General features: G+C 41.9%; 2 protein-coding genes across 5 annotated transcripts in view; both read left to right on the top strand.

The window, feature by feature from the left end:
- Positions 1 to 12,353, top strand: part of igsf9ba (immunoglobulin superfamily, member 9Ba) — a 71,963-nt gene extending 59,610 nt beyond the window's left edge. For 2 of the 3 annotated variants that reach the window (XM_084350264.1, XM_084350263.1), the window contains 3 exons: positions 301 to 1,917; positions 5,901 to 6,031; positions 7,358 to 12,353. In XM_084350264.1, the coding sequence (XP_084206390.1) occupies positions 301 to 1,917; positions 5,901 to 6,031; positions 7,358 to 7,566 (1,957 nt within the window). In that variant the 3' untranslated portion in view covers positions 7,567 to 12,353. Of the gene's footprint in view, positions 1 to 300; positions 1,918 to 3,911; positions 3,955 to 5,900; positions 6,032 to 7,357 lie in introns of those variants that run through there. The other variant, XM_084350265.1, reaches the window with a different exon arrangement.
- A 2,680-nt stretch (positions 12,354 to 15,033) lies between these two features.
- The window catches only part of arhgap32a (Rho GTPase activating protein 32a), a 29,611-nt gene continuing 20,817 nt past the window's right edge, over positions 15,034 to 23,827 (top strand). For both annotated transcript variants that reach the window (XM_084351894.1, XM_084351893.1), the window contains exons 1-2: positions 15,034 to 15,128; positions 23,455 to 23,568. In XM_084351894.1, coding sequence (XP_084208020.1) covers positions 23,480 to 23,568 — 89 coding nt within the window. In that variant the 5' untranslated portion in view covers positions 15,034 to 15,128; positions 23,455 to 23,479. The remainder of the gene's footprint in view (positions 15,129 to 23,454; positions 23,569 to 23,827) is intronic.

Genomic DNA, 23,827 nt, shown 5'->3' with positions numbered 1-23,827 from the left:
CGGTTGTCATGGTTGCGTCTCTCATCCCGTCATTCTGGCTTGGTTCATTAGCTGCTGTCCTATCAGGATGCTGCCGCCGCCATAAACTGGTCATTATCATAATGCAGTTCATTATGGCTGCCTTGATAGAGTGCTTTGGCTTTGTATTGTGTCATCTGTTTAGTTTAAGAATGAAACTGCCTTCATGCCTGTTGCAGCATCTAGAGATTTTTCTTTTCTTTTAAAATACGCACTTTCCCTTTGGGTTTCATCTGCGTGTGTTAAATTAAACCAGTGCCTTGTGTCTGCATCGTTCCTCAGGTTATCATCGGGGAAGATAAGTCCAGAGAGCTCCCCTCCATCTCGACCCCGCTCTCTTTCTTCGGAGGGTTCCCACGGTCCAGGCCTGTACGTCAGGAAGCTGCCCAGCCCTCTGAGAGATAAAGACAAAGAGCTCTCCTTCTACAAGAAAACCAAGCGTGCCATAGCCAGCAAGAAATACAGTGTGTCCAAGTATGAGGCAGAGGTCACCACGCCTATTGAGCTGATAAGCCGCGGCCCCGATGGCCGCTTCGTCATGGAGACCAGCCCACCGCCCCGCCGCATCCAGGGCTTCCCCTTCGCAGAGGAGTCTGACATGTACCCTGAGTTCCGGCAGTCTGATGAGGAGAATGATTTTGACCCCGGGCCTCTGCCGCCCATCATGCCCACGCTGCGGCCCCAGCTCTCCCCAACGTCCTCCAGCCTGGAGTCAACGCAGCCCCCAAACTACAGCCCCCGCCTACACAGGGCCATGGAAGGTATGAGCTTTGCAGAGGGCAGTGCACTTCACGCCTCAGGGCAGGCCCCGGCCTCCCGCTACAGGGGCTTTCCCCAGGGCCCATTCTATGGGTATCTAGGCAGCCGCGGTGAATCAGGGATTCCACCACCATTCTACATGCCTGACATCAGCCCGCGTAGCTCCGCTCTGTCCTCACCCCCAGGCACCGCTGAGGGGCCCTTTGGTTACCCCTCCATCCCCGAGGAGAGTGGCGAGACGGAGCTCCATCAGTACACTGCCTCTGGCCATTCTCTGTCTCACACACACAGCCCTCCTCCTCGCTCACCTGAAAGCTGGCAGCCTCATGAGTTACCCTTCCTGGGTCTAGAGGGTCCACGGTTCATATACCCACCTCACCATCCCTTACATCTTCAGGACCTCCCTGACCCACCCCCATACCCTCCTCACTCTCTCCCCCCCAGTCGCCTGCACCTCCCTCCACTAAAGGATCCAACAAGTCCTGGACTCCTGCAGCTGGAGGTCCCTGTGGCTCCCCCAGGCAGAGACAGGCCCCTGGGGCCTCCGGTTAGGCGTTTAGCTATGCAACAGGCCCAGAGTCTCGGCCAGCTCAGACACACGGCCCACGGTGTGGGTGTACCAGTGTTGCCTTACCCTGACCCGGCAGCCCGTGCAGGGAGCCCAAGCACAGCCCCCAGTAGTAGCCCTCAGTCCTGGCTCAGCCCGAGGGCGGGGCGCCGGGCAGACCCCAGCCTACCCCCACTAGTACTCCAGCCCTCCCGCCTCTCTCCACTCTCCCAAAGCCCCCTTAGCACCCAGCCAGGTTCCCCCGATATTCTAGTGCGGCCCCCTCCGCGGCCCAGCATCCTCCGCACCTCTCGGTCTCTGGAGATGCATGAGATCACCCTGCAGCCCTCAGCCACTGTCAGTTTCTCCCGGAGGTCCTCCTTGACCGCCTCTCCCACTCAGGGCGCCAGGCAACCCAGCCCCAGTTACCACGCCCACATGTCGTATGCCTCCACTGCAGCCAGTTACCCCTCCCAGTCCCCCTCTCCCCCTCTGGAGGGCAGGGATGTTTTCGGGCAGAGGCCATCCCAGAGAAGGACAGAGGAGGAGATGCTGCCCTCAGAGCCCTCTCAGCTCCAGATATCAGCCTCAGGGTAGGTGATCCATTCCAGTAGAGAATAGTCACATATTTATTTAAAGGGGAGACTTGTCTCCTCGTCTGCTCTCTATTCCAAATTTCCTCAGTATTTAACCAGTTTTACTTTGATGTCTCCATTTAGGCATAATTAAGATGCATATTGTACATTAATATGCAGAAGGCATGTAATTGCATTTAGCACACATTGTGTCATAAAAAAATGACATTTACCTAAACAGGATGGCATGTGAAAGCTCAAGATGATTTTAAGATAATGTATTACTGTCTTTATCATTTGATAGAACATATTTAATCTCACAAAATATTGATCATAATGTAAATTGGAGTTATTTTATAAAAAACTACAGGGACATTAAGATGAATCACTTAAGCTAGAGGATACAGAAAACCTCACATATACTGTTTTATCTGTCTGTCCCCCATTTTGAAGACTGAAACTTTGAAGTAAACAATTTTTCACAGCTGGATATAAATTCAATTTGATCAGATCAGTTACTGAAAGAAGTATGACAGGGAAAACTAAATGTGTGAATCACTGGAAAAAGTTATTTTCATGCTCAGCTTTAATTATTAACTGTATATTTGATCAACATTGACATAAATTTTACAACACTAGCGGTAGCGCAGTACACACAACTTTTCTATAACTTCATCATTTATATGATGATTACATTTATAAGCTGCAAATAATGGCTTCATTAATGGTTAATAAATTATTTACTAATTCTCTACTTTTGTGTTGCCAGGTTGTGAAAATATCTGTAGCTGTTAATAAAGTCAAGTCATTATTAGTCATTATTTAAGGATAATGAACCATCAGGTGCGCAGGTATAAATGTTAACAAATCATTATTTAAGGACTGAGAGTTTCTCGCTTTGTACCAATAATCCAACAACAAAAGTAACTAAGTAATCTGTGCATCTGTGTATTTATAAATGTTAATAAGAAATTATTAATGTGTTTTTAAATTCACCCATACAAACAGTTCTTGTGTAAAGGTCTTAAATGCACTTCAGTATCATAAGTAATTTTCTGGCTATAGATGTAATTAAGTATAAAACAGTCAAAGTAAATTATTCATATATTTACATCTACGTATGTACAGTATATTAGGGGTCAAACGATTATTGGTCTGGCCGGTTTGTGATGATCAGAATCAGTGTTTTTTTTTATCTGATTGCAAATAAAATAAATACATTTAAAAATGTGGTACTTTAGTTCTGCTGCAGCATGTAATGTGCAAAGTAACTGGTAACTAAATGTAACTTCATTTAAATATAGTAGTGAAAAGCTTTATACTTTAAAATATAAAGTAGCAGAAAATAGAAAAACTCAAGTAAAGTACCTTAAGTACCTGAACAAATGTATTTAGTTACATTCTGTCACTGCATTTTGCTCCAAATGCTCTGCAGCTCTTATCAAGATGATCGGAGTTCAAACTTTTGAATGAATGAATGAATGAATTAGAGAGATAAAAAGACAAATCAGCTATCCTGTTGGAGAAGAAAGAAAGCCAGCCACAACCTGGCAACCCAGAAGTTACTATAGCTTGACAACAGTGTTATAAAGCACGAGTAAATTATTTATTAACCATTAGTAAAGGATGAAATCTGTACCTACTATATAATGATAAAAACTCAGTCAAACAAACTACACCCAGACACCCAGACACCCAGCTCTCTGGTAGATCAGGGCCCCTGTATACAGACTGTGAGACATAAAGCAGGAAGTTTTATACTTTTACACCCACATAAAAACATAGCTGAGACTCATATACTACTATGCCCCATAGTATTTCTTTGCTGTACACATTCCTGCGCCCCCTCACACCCACTTCACAACCCTAGAAGCTACATGATACAGTAGCTAAAGCCATGAAGCAGAGACTTGCTCCTGCACTATCACTGGCCTGTAAGGGAAGGTAGCTTATAGGGCTGCTGCTTTATAGAGGGTAAGGGTCTTACGTGATTTGTTTTTGATTGATCTCAGCTATCTGGGCAGCGTTGTGACCCGGTCCCCTACGCCGCAATAGGTAAGGGTCGGACCCATGTCTGAGAGGGGAGGGGTCAGCAGGGGGAGGGCTCTAATCACTCTCTCCTTTAAAGGGGAATCGCTTTGGGTTGTGCCTCTGTGCTGGATTCAAGTGAAGTGCAACTAATGGTAATAATGACTGCAGGACACATTTGTCAATACACTTCCAAGGCACAGTAAGCCTGCTGTGGTGTAGGCTGCAGTAATTACGCTTGAGAGCAAGCAGGAGGAGCGGTTTTGGACTGTGGAGAAGCATTTTTTGTCTTTTGATTGTTCGAACATGTTTCCTTGCACCAAAAAAAAAAAAAAAAGCCTTGAATCAATAGAGGACGCACATGAATGATAGACTGGAGTATTCCCCTTTAAAGTTTTGTTCCATGTGCAAAATGCCATGCATGCATTCTCTAAACTTCTCTCTACGACCAAACAAATAACAACAATTCTCAAACTAAATTCTTTGTCACATTTGTTGTCCTAAGTGCTTTCGTTTTTTCTGTCATGTGACTGTTTTTTAATGGCCATTTCCTCTTCCTGTCATGTGACTTGTTCTTTAACGGCCATTTCCTCTTCCTGCCATCTCCTCCCGTCAGCATGGTGAAGCCTCTGTACGCAGTGTTCATGTTTATGAAAGTGTGCTGTACAGTGTTCATGTCTATGGAAATGTACTATATTTAACACGCTGTGGCCTCTGATAATGGAAATGTTCTCTATCTGTCCAGGACTGTTGCAATTCTCAGATTTGTCTCCCCCTCTCTGCTAATGGCTCTCAATCTCTCTCTCCACAGTGACAAGTGATGGACAGCCTCTCTAAAGCTTTCTGTTCCTAAGCCTTTTGAAACGATACATGTTTGGCACAACAACTTGACTTAATGAAACGTTAAGTCACGTTTTGAAGCTGTTTGCAATCAGTTCTTTGAAAGGCAAAGACATTGAGCCAACATTGAGCCTCATGATCTTAAAACATTAAGTTTGTGAGGTTATTTGGACTTAATTTGAATTGTATTGCATCTTTCTATGAGAGATGAACAACAAAGAGTCCAGAGTATTCGGTATGAGGTAAAACTACTTCTACGACAGGCTATGACAGAGAAGATACTTTATCTTGGTGTTATTTTTTACTGACTGAACATTGATTATTTTTCATTAAACGTAGCATGTATCACTCATGAAATGAAAATAGTTCTTCAGGGTTCAAAAAGATCTTTATTTTCTGTTTTACACGTATGCAAACACACATTACTTTCATGATAGCGCACACACACTCATGCATTTACTGAAAATAGAGAATCTAAAATAAGACTTTATTGTTACAGGAACAGCAATTTACAGTTCCAGAAATTATTTTCATTTTATGAGTTTTATACAGCAAAGAGACAAATATTGCATTTCTGAGGCAGTCACTATTTAAAGACCCAAACCTGCTTCAGCACAGTAATTGCATTTATTGTCTATAGCTAAAGTGTGTTGCTAAGACCATAAAATGTCCCAGATTTGACAATTATCGGCCCTAAAATTTGAAAAACTTAGTGATTTTGAATCAATATCACTTAAAGGATAAATACGTAGTCTGTGTTGCCATAAATACTAAAAATCCTGGATGGGTCTTTAATGTCGTGACTGTTTGAGAAGAAACTTAATAGCCGATAAATTCACCAAATCCACTGCCACCTTAAGTCAACTCTCCCTTCTTTTTCTCTTTCTTTCCCTCCTTCTTTCTTTCTTTGTGTCTAACTTTTATCATCCATCAATGCAGATAGAAAGCTGAAATTCATCATCTTAGTGAAAGGGCTCTCAGTAGAAGTACAAGAGCTCAACAATCATACGATAGCACCTACTGGAAAAATAGCAATGCAAACGTTCTGTCTGTTCACATCTGAGACGGGGCCGAACACGACTCGGTGGATTAATGCAGGACGATGTGTGCTGTGCTGTCTCTCCTCTTCTCAGGGAACCTCTAGGTGCGTCTAGTGATCCTGCCGGGTCTGAGAGCTTACCAGCACTGCTACACCACTGTATTACTAAAGCCAAGGGAGTGGCTGCCAACAACAATAACAACACGACCTCCGGAAGGAGAACAGGTTCGTCCGACCATCAGAGAGACGATTCGTGAGATTTATCTTTAGGGGACAATTCAACCCCAAAATCAAAAATACATACGCTACTTACCTTTAGTGCTATTTATTTATCTAGATTGGTTTAGTATCAGATGGCAGGAGGCTCGATGAAGCTCGTAGCGCCAAATGATACATTTGAAAAACTTACCAGCAATGTCTCTTTCCAGAAATCATGACCCAGTTACTCGAGGCAACCCACAGACCTTCTTGTGAGCAGTTTCATGTCTGAACTATTTTCTTTCTACCAAAGTATATTGCAGAAAGAAAGCGTGCGTGTACTCATGGATGGAAAGCTTGTGTCGTGCTTGTGACGGTGCAGGATGTAAACAGTGATGGCGTCCTCCTTGATGAGCTGTAACTTTAGATTTATAAGAAGAGATGGATACTGAATGCAAAGATGTTGCCTATTCAGACCAATGAGCAATGTTAGCCTGACATATTGACCAATGAAGTATTCTAGCTTCAGGGTTTACTTCCTGTTATGTGTCCGGCTGAACATGAGCAGTAGAGTTACTCCCGTTGTTCCTGCTCGACCCTTAGACTTTACATTGTGATGACGTCACAATGGATTTTTGGATAAATGCCTGAAAATAGATCAGTGGCTGCAGAGATTTACACCCCGCGCTTGAATTATAAAGCGTTTACATGACTGCGTCTACGATGTAGTTCGTTAATAGCCTAACGTTAGCTCTTTACTTATGGCAATCGCTTTTATGCTTCAAAAATCATGAGAGTGGTTTTCATCTGTGAAGATTATCTTGCTGAACTAAACGTATCATAAACTTGTGTTTGCTGAAGGTCTTATTTTCTGCAATAATCCAAAATCCAATTGAAAAATCCCATAAGCTTTTTTGTCGATGGTACGAGGGCGATCTAAACTTCCAGGTGGGCCGACAAAAATATGTCATCCCTACACCACTCTGCATTCATGGCTGTAACATTAGCTAGCTTAGATAGCTAGCCTTTCGTCCATGAGTAGATGCATACTTCTCTCTGTGTGGTTACACAGAAGGACAAATAATTCCCACATGAATTCACTCACAACAAGATCTGTGGATTATCCAAATCATGACTTCTGGAGAGTTTTTTCAAATGTATTTCTTTTAAAAAAAAAATGTTTGCCGAGTGCTATCAGGTTCAATTATATTCAAGAGTAGGCAGACATCTCGAGGGCAGATGTCTCCAAAAGGAAAGAGGAAAAATATGTATTTATGAAAATGGGGTGAACTGTCCCTTTAAATCGTGTGGGTGGTGTGTTACTCCTGTGCTTTCTCTCTGCCTCCCTGTCAGGTGCATGTCCCTCTCAGACCCAGCAGCAATCTCAGACACCCCAAGAGGGTAAGGATCTCAGCCTCCACAGAAAGAGGAAAAGGCAAAACAAGAAGAACCCCTATCTCTATTTGACCTCCTTCCTGCACCGCAGGCAGTCTGAGGAGGACCAGACAGGCATTCTGGCCAGTGCAGACTCTGAGGGCCCAAATTATGGGACTCTACGCTGACCCATTTTGCCCACCAAGCCATTGGACTCGACGAAACTGACCTCCCCTGAAATAATAACCCAACCTCAGCACTCCCTGCTCCCTGTATCAAGCTAATACATTTCTTATAATCTCTAAAAAGTTCATCGGTGTTAGGGGAGCGGGGACGACATCCAGCTGAACACGCCGGGGTTGGAGATCTTATTTGCAGACAAGAACAATGGCTTTTCTGAGTTGTCACCACTACTTGTCTCTGAGGAGTTTCACTTGAAAATGCTCTGAAAATATATAATGTATATAAATAGTAAAACAAGGGAATTAAGCTTCCTCCTACAGTAATAACAATGTGTTGGTTGAGTATGTCACAACACGTTAAAGATTTTTCACTCACTGGTCATTGAGGGGTCCATATCTTTAGGTTTTTCAGTGAAACAGTGTACTGTGAAGCCTGGTGCGTCCTCGGACAAGGACATGAGTCTACCTTTCCTACAATACAAATAGTGTCAGTATTTAAACACAGGGTTCTTACCACAAAATATACCTCAGAGTAAACGCAGAGTTGCTGTAATTCTTGTGGTATACTGTACGTACTTGACCTTTTTACATATGAAACGTATGGTTAAAAAGGTTTATATCACAACACACACACACCACGCTCATTCAAATGGATAATATGGCCTAACTTTATCTGATTTAGAAGCTTTTTAGTATCAGTAATAGCAGGCATAATTGTGTTTCTTTTGATTTACGATCCAATGCCAACAGTGGGAGGACTGTCTTAACTTTAGTGCTTGATGGCTCAGTGTGTTTACACCCATCGTTATAGCACCGTATTAAGATTAAAGATCATAGCCTTCATGAGAACTCTCTAAATAATTTGGGACTTATCAGCAGAGGTCGGACTTGTAGGGCTTAGAAGAACAGGGTGATGAATTGTGAAGTGTACTGTATGTGTTTCATTATTAAGGAATCATTTGTGAAACGTGGCACGTCTCTGGAGGTGCCTTTTTTTGCCTTTTCTTCTCTTGTTTTTTCGAACATAAACTGCCTTTTTCCTTCGCCTTCACATACTTGTCTCTTCTGGGGGAGTGAGGGACTCTGATATTCTGTGTTTTTACTTTCTCTGCCAAGGACACACGAGAGAAAATGCTACAGGATGCATAACTCTCGTTTCTTGTTTATTTGTTTTTTACATTTATATTTTAAAATGGGTACCTGCTCCAACTGTGTATATCCAAGTAATAGGACAGAACCAGAATACCCGAACAAACAGAAAAAAACTCAAGTTTAGGTTAAAAAAAAAAAAAAAAGGTAAATAAATCAATAAATATAACCTGAGTGGAAAAGTACAGAAGCACTGTACATGCGAGAACAAACCAGTAGAGTAAGGATGTTAATGTTTAACAACAGCTGTTGACTGACTTGTAACGCTGTTAAAGGGGCACTGTGTAGTTTTGGAGAAAAATGTACAATATTAATGATATATAACACAATAATACAAACTCAAATATTTGTTTTTTCCATTAGTGAATAAGCAGTTCTCAGAGGAAAATAAGAGTCTCCTTGTCTGAAGCTACAAAGGTGGCAGGGTCCGCCACATATAAACAAAGTAAAACAGTATGAAATTGTGTTGTCCTTAAGGTCATGAAAATAAAGAGTTTGTTTCATTAAAGTAATTGAAGATCTTTCTCTTCCGATTAAAATCATCTCTCCCCAAAAACTACATATTGCACCTTTAAAAAGCAATGGGAAATATTCAAACAATGGCCACCCTGACTGTTTATCTTTAACAACTGTATATTACTTGCTAGCTACTTCTCTGTATGTTTGTTAATTTTTCGACACTAACCGATAATGAATGTATGTTTTGCTGTACAGGAAATGAATGTCCCAATGTCACAGTACATTGAATGACCCATTACAGTGCAGCTGCGATTGGTGATGATGAGCAGCTGGCACTTTAAGTCCAAAATTGTTTCGCTTCTCTGTGTGCTCTGAGCCAAGCTCCCTTCGTTCTGACGGCTACAACGACAACGACGACAACAAAAACAACAAACCGGTTTCCTTTTATTGCCAACGCTAGTTCAGCTAAAGACGCATCAGATATATCTCCACCTGCTCCCAACAAATCCGAGGTTTTCCGACGAATATCCACATGAATGAATCGACTCGATGTCTGCTTACTGAAATCTCTTTTGACGAGTGAGAAAGTGATGATTGCCTGAAAAAGAAGTGCATATTCTACTTTAACAAATTGGTTTCCATGTAAGATACGAGGAAAGAAAAAAGATCTATATTTGTTATGTACTGTACATGGTATGTATTGTATTTGTAAAGATAAATCAAACCGTGTTTTACAGGAAGACGTTCTTATATGAGGATGTATGAAAAGACGGGAAGGATCCCACGGAAAAAGAAATTAGATTATATATAAAAGTATTTGCTTACAGTACGGCTTTAAGTGGATAATGTTTCTAAAACATTTTAAGGTGCCTCATTTGTCATACTTTAGCAGACGTTATTTTATCTGAGAAGAAAAGAAACCTTAATGTTAGTACCGTACAATGTATTATTGCCATAGCCCGCTGGCTGCACAAGTTAAGTAGTATTTTCTCTGATGTATAGTACGTGAATGCCCATTGGAAAAAGCTTTAGAAGCAGAAGTGTGTTGCCCTCTATACTAATATTTCTGGAACAAAGTAATACTGTATTTTGCCCGTTTCATGAGCACACATGTAGATTCACTCCAGATCTGTCGCCTTCAGGTGTCCAAAGCAAATAAAAACTGAAGGAAACTTTTTTCTATGAGTCACAGACATGCTATAGTCATGTACAATACGTGCTGTGGAGGAAATTGTGTTTACATTAGTTTGATAAAGAAAAGTGTGTTAGGGCATAGTTGCTTTGAACATTACGACTTGGTGCTATGTTTAACTTTGTGGTGCTGTAGAATAGAGGTCTAAAGATTTTTTTTTTCTCTTTTCTGTTACCACGAGCGACTCTTTCGGCCCTGTGTGTTTGAGCAACTAAACTAGCTCCGGTAGACACTATAGGTCCTTATCATAACAGTATCATGGTGTGATGACAGTGATAGACAATACTGGAAAAATAGTAGTATAACCTCAAATAATAGCGACTTGTGACATTCAAATGAACTCAAAGATGACCTGTTTTCTATAGTGTGTTTGCAAATGTCTGTCTGTGCTTCCAAGGTACCCTCTCTAAAGTATATTTGTGATGATATTGAGAATATTAACCCAGCCTAAAAAGGAGAAACATAACCTGATTTAGATTAGTAACACGCCACAGGACACATGGGAGGGAAATCTGAGAGCATCGTCAGGCCATGAGGGGATCTTTTCTACACACTTCCTGTACCATCTTTGGTTAACAGCACTGTATTTCAAGCACACTACTGCAGGGACGTAACCGTCTCACGTCATCTCACCACCGTTTTATGACGGTAGAATTCCTACTAGTACTGTACAGTATAGCCATGAGTAGTCATCAGACCACGTTTGTATTTATTGCTCCTGGTGGAAAGGTCTTGGGAAAGCTCATACATCCTCTCCATGGGTTTTACGAATGGATGTCGTCTTCCGGGCTCTTTTTTGCATATTCAACAGAAACATGTACAGTGTTTAAGAGGGCTGCTTTGGACGTACTGTTAGCTCAATTTTTTTTGTTTTTATTTTATTCCAATTTTTCTGCTTACAGCTTTTAGTGCATCACTAGGTGCTGGTAGGATGATACTTAGAAACCGATTTGATTTTTTATTGTATTAATCTTGCATGTAGAGACAATACAAAAAAAAAAAAACAACGCCTATTTAGCAATCATTCATGGACATCCGAGCTGGTTGTTATTGGACGGAAAATAGAAATATGTAGTATTTTCTATATTCTCTGTTTTTTCATGTGTACCAGCACTGAGAAACTAGAATGTATTATTATCGTAGGCTACAATAAGCACTACATCGTTGACTGTTTTAGCTAATGCTCATACTCAAGCAAACCAAGTAGTGCTTAAAAAGGAAGAAAATTTACATTTCATTTTCATCCACTGAACTCTGTGCTGTACATCACATGTTTACATTCTGTATTATATGTTGTTGGGTTTTTTTTGTACATAATTTGTCTCCATGATGTTTCTGTTTTCAACAATGTCCATATGTAAATATCTCAAAGCAAAAACATTTTTTACTTTTCTCTGTTTTAAAACGATAACCTGATGTTTCTCTCTTCTTTTGGGTCAGTTTTTTAGACTTGTCGTTCTGTTCTTGTCACTACATCAGGTATTACGCTTCACTTAACTTTTTGTGAGCAATTAACTCATACTGTATGGTGCTGTACCAAAGCCTTATGTATAATATTTGTATTACTTTTCTCTCGTTTGCCACTGCTGTCCAGTGAATTCTGTATCGTCTGAGATCATGTCTTACTCACTCTTCATGTTCAACTGCCATGGATCTTGTTTCTTTATTGGGTAAACAGAAACCTGAACGAACTATGATGTAAAAAAAAAAAAAAAAAGAAAACCACTCTGGCCTGTTACCAACATGGCCTAAATATACAGTGACAGTCGCCATCAAAAGCCTTGATAGGGAAAATGCACAGGCTCACTCCTGGTGGCTCATCATGACGTAGACATGGGCCTAGCTACATGATCTATGCTCTATCTATGGCATGTCTGTGAGAATATGAAAGCAGTGTTGTATTCATGTCACCATATCATTTCAAATGCTTAGTCCCATACAAAATTTTCCTCTCAAATTTTTGTATTTTGATATAATAAAAAAATCAAAAGAGGCTTTATTTTTTTCCTGTGGTTTTGTTTTCTTCTAGAGCTCCTCTGATCCTATCTGTGAGGAAGATGGTGTAGTTCATGTGCTGGACACAGGGTGTAAGTGTTGGGCAGAGTGTGGGCAAGATAGTGTGGGGATAAGAGCTGCTTAATCAGGTCAGGGTTTTTTTTTGTTATTTAATTCCAGGGCACACAGGCAGCAGGCCAGATGTTAAAGTGCCGGTTTTAAAATTAATTTGTCCCTCAGTAATCACAATCATCCCTTAAATTTAGTCTTAGATCTGACAAACGCAACTTAACTTGGATAAAAAAAACTATTCAAGGAAGATCAAAGGCTCCGTTTAAGTGCACGCACCTTGTTCAATGATTAATATTTTGACCCCAGCTCTGCCGTCTCCACCCAAACGTTAAGGAATGAATTGTGTAGCGGCTGAGCCAGAACAAGGAAAACAAATAACTTGAAAGAAGATGAGGTCTGTCAGAGTGACCTTTGTGCTTTTGTTCAAATTCCCCCTGGCGAGCTGGGAAACAAACAAATGAGCAGCCATCTGCATACACCTGGGGAAAAAGAAAGGTGCAGTTAATCCACAGGTCAAACACACAACCCTTAAACTGCCTGCTCTCATGAACACTTGCTAACATCATCTGCAGATTCTTTTAAAAATTAAATTGAATTGTTTCATATTTGTCACCAGAAATTACTGGCTATTAAATTACATGACGTTTTAAGAAGGTGTTTAATCCTGTTATTGACTTTAGTTCAGGCTACATTATTAACGATTATGTCATTATAAAATACTCTTTTTTTAAATAATCAGTTAATAGTTTGTTCGACACTATTTCACAATTTTCTAGAAAAAGCTGCAAAACCCCACATTTAAAATTTTGCATCTTCAGAAACAGGTTTATCTGCTTTCTTACCAGTTGAATAATAACATAGATTTCACTTTCATAATAATCCATTAGGCCTGTAATGCTACAGCTAGCAGCCTGTTAGCTTAGCCTAGCATGGACTGGAAACAGCTAGCCTGGCTCTGTCCTGAGGTAACAAAACACCCCTTACAGCACCTCTAAAGATCACATAAGCATACTTTTTTAGTTTATTTAATTCACACTTAAACCTAAATGTAAAAACATCAAATTGAGTGTTTATGGGGATTATGTGCTGTTCTGTTCTGTGCTACTTCTTGGGTGAGGGCAGTAGGCCAGCTTCCTAAGGACACGTCATCACCTTGAGGTTGCATGCTGGATATGGGTTTAAACAAACACAGTGTTAATAAGTGAACTTTAGAGGTGCTGGTAAGCTATTTTTGAACCTTTGGACAGAGTCATGCTAGTTTCCATATGTCACCAGTGCTTAAGCTAGCTGTTTCCTGCCTGTTGCTTCATATTCAACAAACAGATGCAAGAGCCATTAAAGTGTATCTACCCAAAATGTTGAACTACTGCTTAAAGGAGCTGCGACTTACTAAACCATATAAAATCGATAGAATTTTGCAGCTGCAAACCCCCACATTTAAAATATTAGGTTGAAGTAAGTAAAGAGTAAGATAACACGATTGATTCTACTTTCATAATTAGGCCTATGTGGTGCGCCTTTGTAATGCTACAGCCAGTACCTAGTTAGCTTAGCCTAGCATAGACTGGAAACAGAAGGAAACAGCTAGCCTGGCTCTGTCCAAAGGTAACAAAACATCCTCTAACATCACCTCTAAAGCTCACAAATACACATACTACATCTGATTTGTTTAATCTGCGCATAAACCTACATTTAAAAACAGCATGTTGAGGTTTTAGGAGGGTTATGCGCAGTGCTACTTCTTGGCCGGGAGCAGTGACTTCCTGGAAACCTTCCGCCACCTTGGCGTTGCTAGGCAACCATCTGACACGTACAGGAAGTTGCTGAAGAGTTGTTGATAAGTGAGTTTCAGAGGCGCTGGTAAGCTATTTTTTGACCTTTGGGCATGAGCTAGCTAACTGTTTAAAATGTTTATGCTAAACTGAGCTAGCTGTTTCCTGTCTCTTGCTAGTAGCCACCCTCTTCAAAATGTGGAGCTATTGCTATTAGCTTGCTAATTACATACACCATTGTCAAATATAGTTGGAGATTAATTTTAATTTTTTTTCATCTGCTAAATCTTTTGAATTGAGGTTCAGTCTCAGGGACGAACAGAGGCAGTCTAATGAAAGCATAGCATTATTATGTCCTTCAGTGGAAGAGCACAATAAGATGATATATGAGGATGAAGTGTTGCACACCAGGTTTCACTCCTCTCACTGTTACCACCCCACCTACACTAGATGGTTATGTAATTCTAGTACCAAGCATTACCTAACACCGCACAACTTGCCAGATGGGGCTCCTGGGGCTGCTGAATATTATCAAACAGGGGCTCCACGCCTACCTCGTACTCGGGTCCTTGACATTGAAAAGGTCCGGGAACCCCTGGGGCTAAAAAAACACATCTGAGGCGCGGGCACGCCATCAGTGGTGCGCGCTCCCGGTGGCGAGTGCAGATCCTCAGCAGTCCGTCAGACGGCCGCGGCTCTCCGGGATGACTCCCACACTGCCTCAGCGATGTCGCACCCCGGCACAGCTTTTATCCTGAAAAACATCTACCTCAGACGGTCGGCTCGTAGCCCGTGCGTGAGTCCGAGATGAGGGTTGGTGCGGTGCGATGCTGACAACATGTTTGCTCGTCGAGAAGCTGAGCGCTGTGCAGCATAGAGGAGGCAGCAGCAGCAGCAGCAGCAGAGTGGAGCAGCGTGCACAGTTACAGGTAGGCTCACTCAACTAACACGTACCGCACAGACATAACTAGACTAACCTGCTGTCGCTGAACGTGCCGTCTAAACACCTGATCGTTTTTTTGTCTCTCGATTGATCAGCCAATCATCATTGACAGATTACCGTGTGTGTGTGTGTGTGTGTGTGTGTGTGTGTGTGTGGTGATCTGTCAGGCCCAACAGGTCAGAGTACACCGGTGGTGAACTTTTCCCACTGGTTCCCAGTTGAGTGTTTCCTGTAAGGACGTTTGATTGCATCAGAGCAGGTTATGAAAACAAATCTGAGTTTATCTGTCGAGAGGATTTTGGTGCTGTTTTTCTAGGAAGCTCTGTAATGCAGTGGGTGGGCACAACATGATGGACCCATGTAATCTATTACAGTACAGTGCAGCCCTGCAAGAAGTGCTCATGAGCCTCAGATTTTGTGTTTTTGAGCCAGTTATTTGCATTTTTTATCAAAAGACAGAAAGCAAAAATACCTTTATGTTTCTGCCATTTCATCGATCAAACGATAAGAGACTAATCGAGGAAATAATCAGCAGGTTGATCAATAACAGTATGTTCCTTAGCCTGTACCCACAATGTACAGTATGCCTGTATGTGTGTTGGAAGGTGTGGAGACAAGATACAAGGTCCTGCAAGGCTATGTTTGGTATTTGATGTTAATCGTTTGACAATTATTTGAATTACTTTTAATTTTCCGAGCAGGAATACCAAACACTCTCTGGTTCCAGCTCATTAATGTTGACGATTTGCTGCTTTTTTGAGTATCTTTGGGGGAATTCGGGACAAAACAAGACATTATCTTGGGCTCAGGGTTCAGCGTTTTCACTACATTCTGCTATTTTAAAGAATAAATCATTAATCAACGACTCAGGAGAATAATCTACAGAGAAAATGATTAAGAAAATTGTCATCCCGTGACATATTGTGAGGTCTTTACATGCAATAAACCACATTTTGAGGACAAATTGATAGATACATTTTGGGTATATTATATTCAGATGAAACAATTGAAAGATTGACAAGTAATTTTCTCAAAATTGTCATTTTTTTAGCAAGAATTCCCCAAATTCACTGTTTCCAGCTAATCAATTGTGAGGATTTAATTCTTTTTTTTTGGTCATATGTGATAACAAACATGATATCTTTGGGTTTTGGAACGTTTGTCTGACAGAACAAGTAATTTGATAACATTATCTTGGACTCTATGAAATCATCACAGGCATCTGGCTTATAATAGACCAAAGGATTCAAGAACTAACCACACAAAGACAAATAACGCAGCCTTACATCGTATCATGAAGGATGCGCCTAAGTACTGGGATGTCTAAGGACAAAATATTAGTACATGTTCAGTATTTAATGATGTAATACAGTCAAATATTTCAACACAGTCACAGCCTGACAGATGATTGCCACAAGTTGAGTCAACATCACTGATACAGCGGATCATGGGCTTCACAAAGGTGGTAATTGTTGCAGGGGTGTTGTATTTGATTGCATTAGATCAGGCAGGTGACTGTGATCTTGTACGAGTGTGTGGGAGTTTCTGTGACACCCAGTGTTGCATTAGTGAGCCAATAGACTAGTGGCACGGCTGAATCCTCCACAATCACTCTCGTGTTCCTAAAATATTTGTCCCACTTGGTAAAATTCCCACCCGTTCTTTGTTTTTACTATCATGTCTCTGTTTAAGAAGGAGTGAAAGGCCTGTACTTCACTGTAAGGCTTAGGTGGCAGATCGGCTTGTTGATTAAATATTTGGGTCTTTGTTGTCGACAACTTAATCGCCCTGCTGTTCATCCCGCTCTCTGCCCTTCATCGGGGATCACTGGGAACTCTGAAGGTTGCAGGACAAAGATTGAGCTGTGACACCGACTCTGTGAGATGAAATAAAGTTAATCTCACTCTGGTAGATTTCAAGAAGATTATGGGATCATATGACCCCCACCTCCTCCTCCTGCTCCAAGAAGTGAAACAAGTGACAGAGCCTCAGTAAAGATGGTTGATTTTGTAGAAAAATGTTGTGGCTCACTGAGAGCGCAGCAGCACACAGTGGGGCCCGTCTGAATCCTGCAGGGCGGAGGAGCAGTGATGTCATCGCCTCAGGCAGATTGACTGATGATGATGATGGTGATGATGATGATGATGGCGGCGGTGGTGGTGATGATGTGTCAGAGCTGGTGGTCAAAGGTCTCTTCTACAGGCCTCATTTCCCTCATCGTGCCACCGCATCCTCAGTCTGGAGGAGCATCAAGTCACGGTGGACGGGAGAGAGGTTACCATGGCAACCGTGGGTCTTTCTCCGCTGCGTCTCTCGCTGGTGTTGACTGCAGTCCAGAGCTCTGAATGAGAGCCTGAAACCAACTTTCCTCTCCGGCTGACGACACGGTTCTGTCACATGTCCTGTCTGGAGGAGAAGATGTTTATCCCCGTCAAAATCAAGACGTGTTGAAGGTGCAATTATTATGGTTTGTATTGATTACTGATCACATTTACTACTTGTAGTTGAAAGGGATTGCTCGTGGGGCTGAACAATCAATTGACTTATTATCGAAATTACAATATTGCAAAGTGCAATATCCAGATACGCCATCCCCCCCAGCACGAAACAGCAGACGGACGCAGTTAGCGACTAGCTGGTGAACATAGTAGAGCATTATCTACTCTTAAGCAGCTGAGTTCGCCCAGGATTTGATATAGAGCAAATGATAATACTGTTGCTCTGTATCATAGACATAAATCAGATGGAATCAGAAGTCTCCACTTCCTCCCTTTGTACAAAAATGAAGCCAAAGTATTTTGGGCGCAAGTTGTCGCCCATACAACTGCCTGCTTCGTGAGCAGGGCTCAGCCGTCAGTCATGACGTTTATGTGTACATGTCCAATCTGCTAACATGGAGGGGGCAAGATTTGTGATATTTATTGCAGCCAGCTATGAGATGTTTTGGCTTTACACCGAGGAGCTGTCATGTCGTCCATCTTAATACATGTCAATGCTCCTTATCAGCCAGATGTGTGAAGAAGCACTAGTTTAATCAGTTTGTAGCTGGTTTCTGCTGTCCCCCAAATGGCCAAATAAATCAGTTATTGCTGTCAGTTTTAGGAATACTGTGGCATACAACGTCTGGAAGTCGCCCACAGGGGGTTTGAACACTTGTGACACAGTCATTTCTTTTGACTGTTGGAAAATTCAAGAAATTCCTGATATCTCCCTCCAAATTTTGACATATTTGCAGCCTTGTTTTTAAAAGAGGTCACCCAACAGAGATAAAGACATAGCAACCCCTATCGTGATTCACCTCTTTATCAGACTTTACCACAATACCTGCTCTGATTAGCAAGTAATGCTTCTATTATGAAAATGTGTTTTTGTGTTGTTTGTCAATCTTTAACAATCTTTGAGGCCTTTTGATGTTATTGAACTACTTCTTCACCTGAAGGGGTCCATATAAGTACTACCAAATATCCATATATGAGCTACAGTATATCAGCATCAAAGTGTGTGCTGTCAAACCCTGACACAGAAACAGTTTTCATATCCTCTCCTCCTCCTCCTCCTCCTCCTCCTCAGACTTGCTTCCTCCGTCCTCTCACATGTGAAGAAGTAGCTGTGACTCATTGGACGCATCTGCTGTGCGTAGCTGCAAACATGTAGGCAGCCATTCTTCATGTCAACACACTTTGCTGATACCGATTTCATGAAGAGTGTGAAATATTGTGTAGGCTGCCCTATTTTTCTCGAATAAAAAAACACCATGTAGGCCATCGGATACCAGGGCAGCATCCTCCTGTGCTGCTCCTTTCTCCTGACCTCAGAACATCTCCCTCCCCTTTCACGTGTGACAGGTACGGAGGGATCCTTTTATTGTTGCATCTGGATTATTTTTGCTCGACTGATGGAGAAGTAGTGGACGATGATTTCCGCCTGATTTACAGCAGCGTGTGGGCGACGTTGAATCGAGGCTTCCACATGAAGAGTTTGTGTCACCTGGTTTGACATTGTTCTGTTTTCCTCCTGCAGAAAGTGTCAGTATGCCTCCACCCATATTACTCACCCATGGACAGTGACACACACTGTACAGAGCAAGATCGCCTCCTAAATTCGTGACCTTTTTTTTTTTTCTTTTTTTTTTTTTTAAACAATCGTGACAGCCTTGTCTTTTTATAGCTCAAGCTATTTGGGCCACTTCCAAAATAGTCCACTTTTCATGTGTTGTGGCGCTCGCTATAAGAAGCCTCGCTCGTTCATACGTTGCTCTCTGTTGTCTTCAGCTCTTCTCCCACAACGTCTTGCATAATTTGGCAAAAAACAAAAGCTGTAAGCGGCTTTTAAAAAGCCAAGCTAGCCAGCCTCTTCTGCAATGTGGAGCACAACATGTTCCCACACTTGAAAAGACTCACTGTCTGATGTGCTACAATCAGCAAGGTCAAGCTTTGTACTGTGTACCGTGCAGTGTTTTTAATCAAGGAATGCATGCAGTCGCTAAGAATCTCTGCCCTCTATTAGCACTACACGGCCAAAATATTGATTTAAGATAGTCGCCATATCTTGGTGACTGTGCGGCACACTTTGTTTTTGTGTTGCCCTGCATATTGGAGACATTTTAAGAGACACTGTAGCATCAGATAATGAGATAACTCCTGAAGATGTAATAACATTTGGACTTAACTTGATTGAAAAATGTAATAAAATATCGTGACTTCTGTTTTAATTTAATTTCTTTTAAAATTTTTGAACAAAATGTCATACCTTATTACTTTATACTGTATTTTTTCCATTTCAAATGGTCATTTGTGTTTTTCCAGATCTGATAATGTTGTACCAACCCTCCAGTTTTTCATCGTCATCTCCCGGTTGCCTTCCAGGGTCACAATTCCCCTCTATTTCTCCTGATTCATGACAAATTATCAAACCTTTTTTGGTTATCGCAGCCTTTTTCTAGCACTGTACAGCATGTAGTCAACTGTACTGTTGCACCCCGCCCAGCTGTAGTTGTTTTGTAGCTGTGGTGGCAGGGAGTCATTTTTGGTACGAGCTCCACGTCGATCCCTGTCTTAGTCTTGGATCGAGTGCTGTAAGTGGTTTCAGCAAAGATATTGTTCATATTTGTTTGTTTGATCATGACTCAAGGGCTGCTTCTATGCCTTATGCTTGTTTCTGTTTTTTCTCATATTTTCTTTCTTGTGTTATTCTCCATTTTATATAGCTGCAATGTTTTTACTGCGGTGGTCCACCACTCCATATTTTAGACATCCTGGAAAGAAGAACTCCTTGTTCTTTGAGAAAGTTTTAAAGAAAAAGGGGCATGCGGTTTATAAAATATAAAGTGTTGATATTTCTGAAGGTGCAGCGACGAGAGGCTGACAAACATAGGACAGTGTCGTGAACAGACTCTAGGGGCCAAAAATGAGTATATAACTTGACAACTGATTAATATAAGTTTTTGCCAGCGATTCATGCAAGTCCACGCTAAAGGGGGGAATTATTCTGCATTTTTTCTTTCTTTTAAGTATATGGATATAAAACTGCTGTTGCAGTGTATGTATCATTTTGTTATTTTCAAGTTATCTGAAGTCTGGTTTCGAAATTTTCAGTCCAGAGTCCTATATTATATGTTATATATTGGATTTAAAATAAGTGCAGACTTTGAGCAGCATACATCCGTGTGCACATGGGAATAAACTCATGGACATGCAACAACCCTGGTCTTATTGAGTGGGTGATGGACCGCTATTTAAGGATCCAGATCTCCACTTATTACATTACAAGTAGTCCTCATGCTTCCACTTCTGCATAATGTGGTGCCAAACGGCTCTTTCACATGACTTTCCAAAACACCTTTTCCCCACATGGCCCCTGCGAAACAGCGCTTGATGTAGCAGTAAATTAATTTGCTGTCTGTGTAATGCATCGGCTCTCCTCTGGCAAGGTTACGGCGTCTATTAGAGGGGAGATACAGTGTGAGATGTGGACAGAGTGGAGCTCACACTGGCCTGTATTCCTGTCTGCATGCTCACATTCTGCTGAGTCATGAGGTTTTGTGGAAGTCAGTCAACAGCAACTCAATGAGGCTACGGGCCAGAGGGGCTGGTGGGAAACTGCTACTACAGCAGCGGTCGGGCCTGATGAATCTACTCGTTATGTTGATTAGCGAACCTGCTTAGGGAAGAGGTAAAACTGCCTTGTGATATGGAGGGACTTTTTTTTAAATTGTGTGGCTGGGCCTCTGAGGTGTGAGGTGATTTTGTGCCCACATGCCTTAAAGTCATCGTTTATCGCTAAGCGCCCGCATACATTTTGGAAGCTAGTCATGGGAAGGTTGAGGAGGAACATCAGGAAGAGTCTAGTTTCACTTTATCAGGACATTCCTCCTGTCTGTTTACAGTACATAAAGGGAGGAGTAGGAATAATGAAGCGAGACTGATAGGGGCTGTTCCACTATCAGTCTTCTCATGGACGGATTATGGTCCAGGTACATGTAGAAACATGTTCAAAAGACAGAGGAGGGGCCAATTTCTTCATTTTTACCCCTGTTTTGTAATAGTTTATCAAGAATTATGGAAATTTGAAAGAATTGGAACAAAGCAGCCCAAACCATGTCTACATAGGTAGCACTTCATGTGATGGAGTGCTACATGGGCCCCTGCTTTTCTGTTTTGTACATAGTTGGCAAGGTGATTGAGTTGTTAGCACTGTTGCCTCACAGTGAGGAGGTTCTCGGTGAGTGCTCCGATTTCCTCCCACACTAGTCCAAAGACCTCGGTTAGGTTGATGGACGTAAGTGTGAATAGTTGTCTGTGTGTACGTGTCAGCACTGTGTAGGGTTACAACTAATGATCTTCTTCATTATCAATTGATTTGCTGATTATGTTTTGGAATCATCGATTCATCGTTTGGTCTATAAACTGTCAGACAAACGTGAAAAATGTCCATCTCGGTTTCAAGGTGGTCACTTAAAATGTCTTGTCTGAATGTTTTGCCAATCCAAAACCCAAAGATATTGGTAAACAGACTTGCATTTATGAATACTCTTCTAGTGTAGCGACCACAGCACTGCAAAGTGCTGACCTGCTCAGGAGTGATACAGTGCTTCCTAACCAAAGGGCCCCACGATAATATTTTTATACTCAGCCATTCACACACATGGATACTTTGACATACTTGCAGCTGGGGGATCACGGGATCTTCCAACTTTCCAATTAGTGAACGACCCGCTGTGGCGTCTTACCCACGGCCGCCCCAAATATTCAATTTAATATGATATAAAACAGAGAAAAGAAATCTTTATACTCCAGCCCTGTGACAGACCAGTGATCTGTTCAGGCTGCAGCCTGTCTCTCGCCCAGTGTGAGCTGGGATTGGCTCCAGTCGCTTGGATAGGGAAAAGTGGGTATAGAAAAAAATGGAGGGGCACCACGTGACCACCTTATAAAATCATGGTTTGAAGACTTTATTTTGGCCAATGGCCCCTGTGAAAGAGAGGGCCTAAAGAATACGTAATTAAAAATGTGTTAGCCAAAATTAGTTGATATTAAACTGTTGTTACATGCATAAAACCAAAACTTTCTATTGAGAATAGCTTCAGTGTACTGTATAAGGAGTAGCACTTGTTTTGCTTATGTTAAAAGAGTCAGAAAATGACAGCATCACCCTGAGTAATTTGTGAGGAATACTGAATTAGCCACGGGGCGCTCGCTCACTGTGTGTTCACCACTTCACATGGTGAACACATTAACTTCAGTGGGTTTTTGGCCTGACATGATGGGGGCGGGTTAAGTTTTTTTGGCTCGCTGTTCTTAAAGTACTTAATCCATATCCAAATCCAGATAAAGATTTTCAAGTTTTAATTGTTCACATAAGAAGAAAGAAGTAAAAGAGATATATTCAAGGGAGCTAAAAGCAAAACTGTCGACCTAAACCTGCATGCGCTATCCAAGGACATGTACTGAAGCTGCTATGACAATCTTGACATTTCCTTGAGGAAGATATGATTGTGTTTTTGTCTGCGGCTAAAACTTGTCAGTGCTCTGCTGAACAGGAGCTGATATTCTCATGAAAGCCATCGCATGAAGTCTCAGCCCTGACGTGCGTTATCACTGAAGCAGCCCCCAGCACTGTAGCATGATGTCATCGCAGATTACAGTCTGGGCTCCGTGGATTTTAGCCTTGAGAGTCGCGCGTGCTGCAGCCTCAAGTGGCTTTGACGCCTGGCGGCTTCATTTCAGTCGTACTCTTCCTCCCATCCTCTTCCCACCAACCCGCCCACCCACCCTCACTCTCCTCTTTTCCCTCCCCCTCACGTTTCTCTACAGCGGGCTGTTGCAGTCAGGCAGCATCATGGAGGCTGGATGTGTGGTTGCCGCGGTGATTGAGAATGCTGCCTCAGGACCCCAGGGTGAACCAGGAAGTAGTGACGTCCTTGAGGGGTGAGTTACTCTGTTTCTCCGCGCTTCATGTCAGCTGATGGGATTTATGTAAATCTATGTGTAGATGTGCACCAAGTGAAGTAATGAGATGCTACATGAATAACATGAATAAATGCAGCGTAATGGTGAGGATAAGATGTGACCCTGCTCTCCTGTTAGAGCTGCAGAGCTCACTGTGTTTCCTATGAATTTATATTGTGTGTGTGTAATTCCTACTGTCATCGTGGATCATGTAAATTACAGAGTGTGCCAGCGCTCC

Source organism: Pagrus pagrus (genome assembly GCF_965226575.1).
Source record: "Pagrus pagrus genome assembly, chromosome: 4".
Taxonomy (NCBI): Eukaryota; Metazoa; Chordata; class Actinopteri; order Spariformes; family Sparidae; genus Pagrus; species Pagrus pagrus.
The sequence above is the reverse complement of the archived record's forward strand: the minus strand, read 5'-3'. Positions and strand labels throughout refer to the sequence as shown.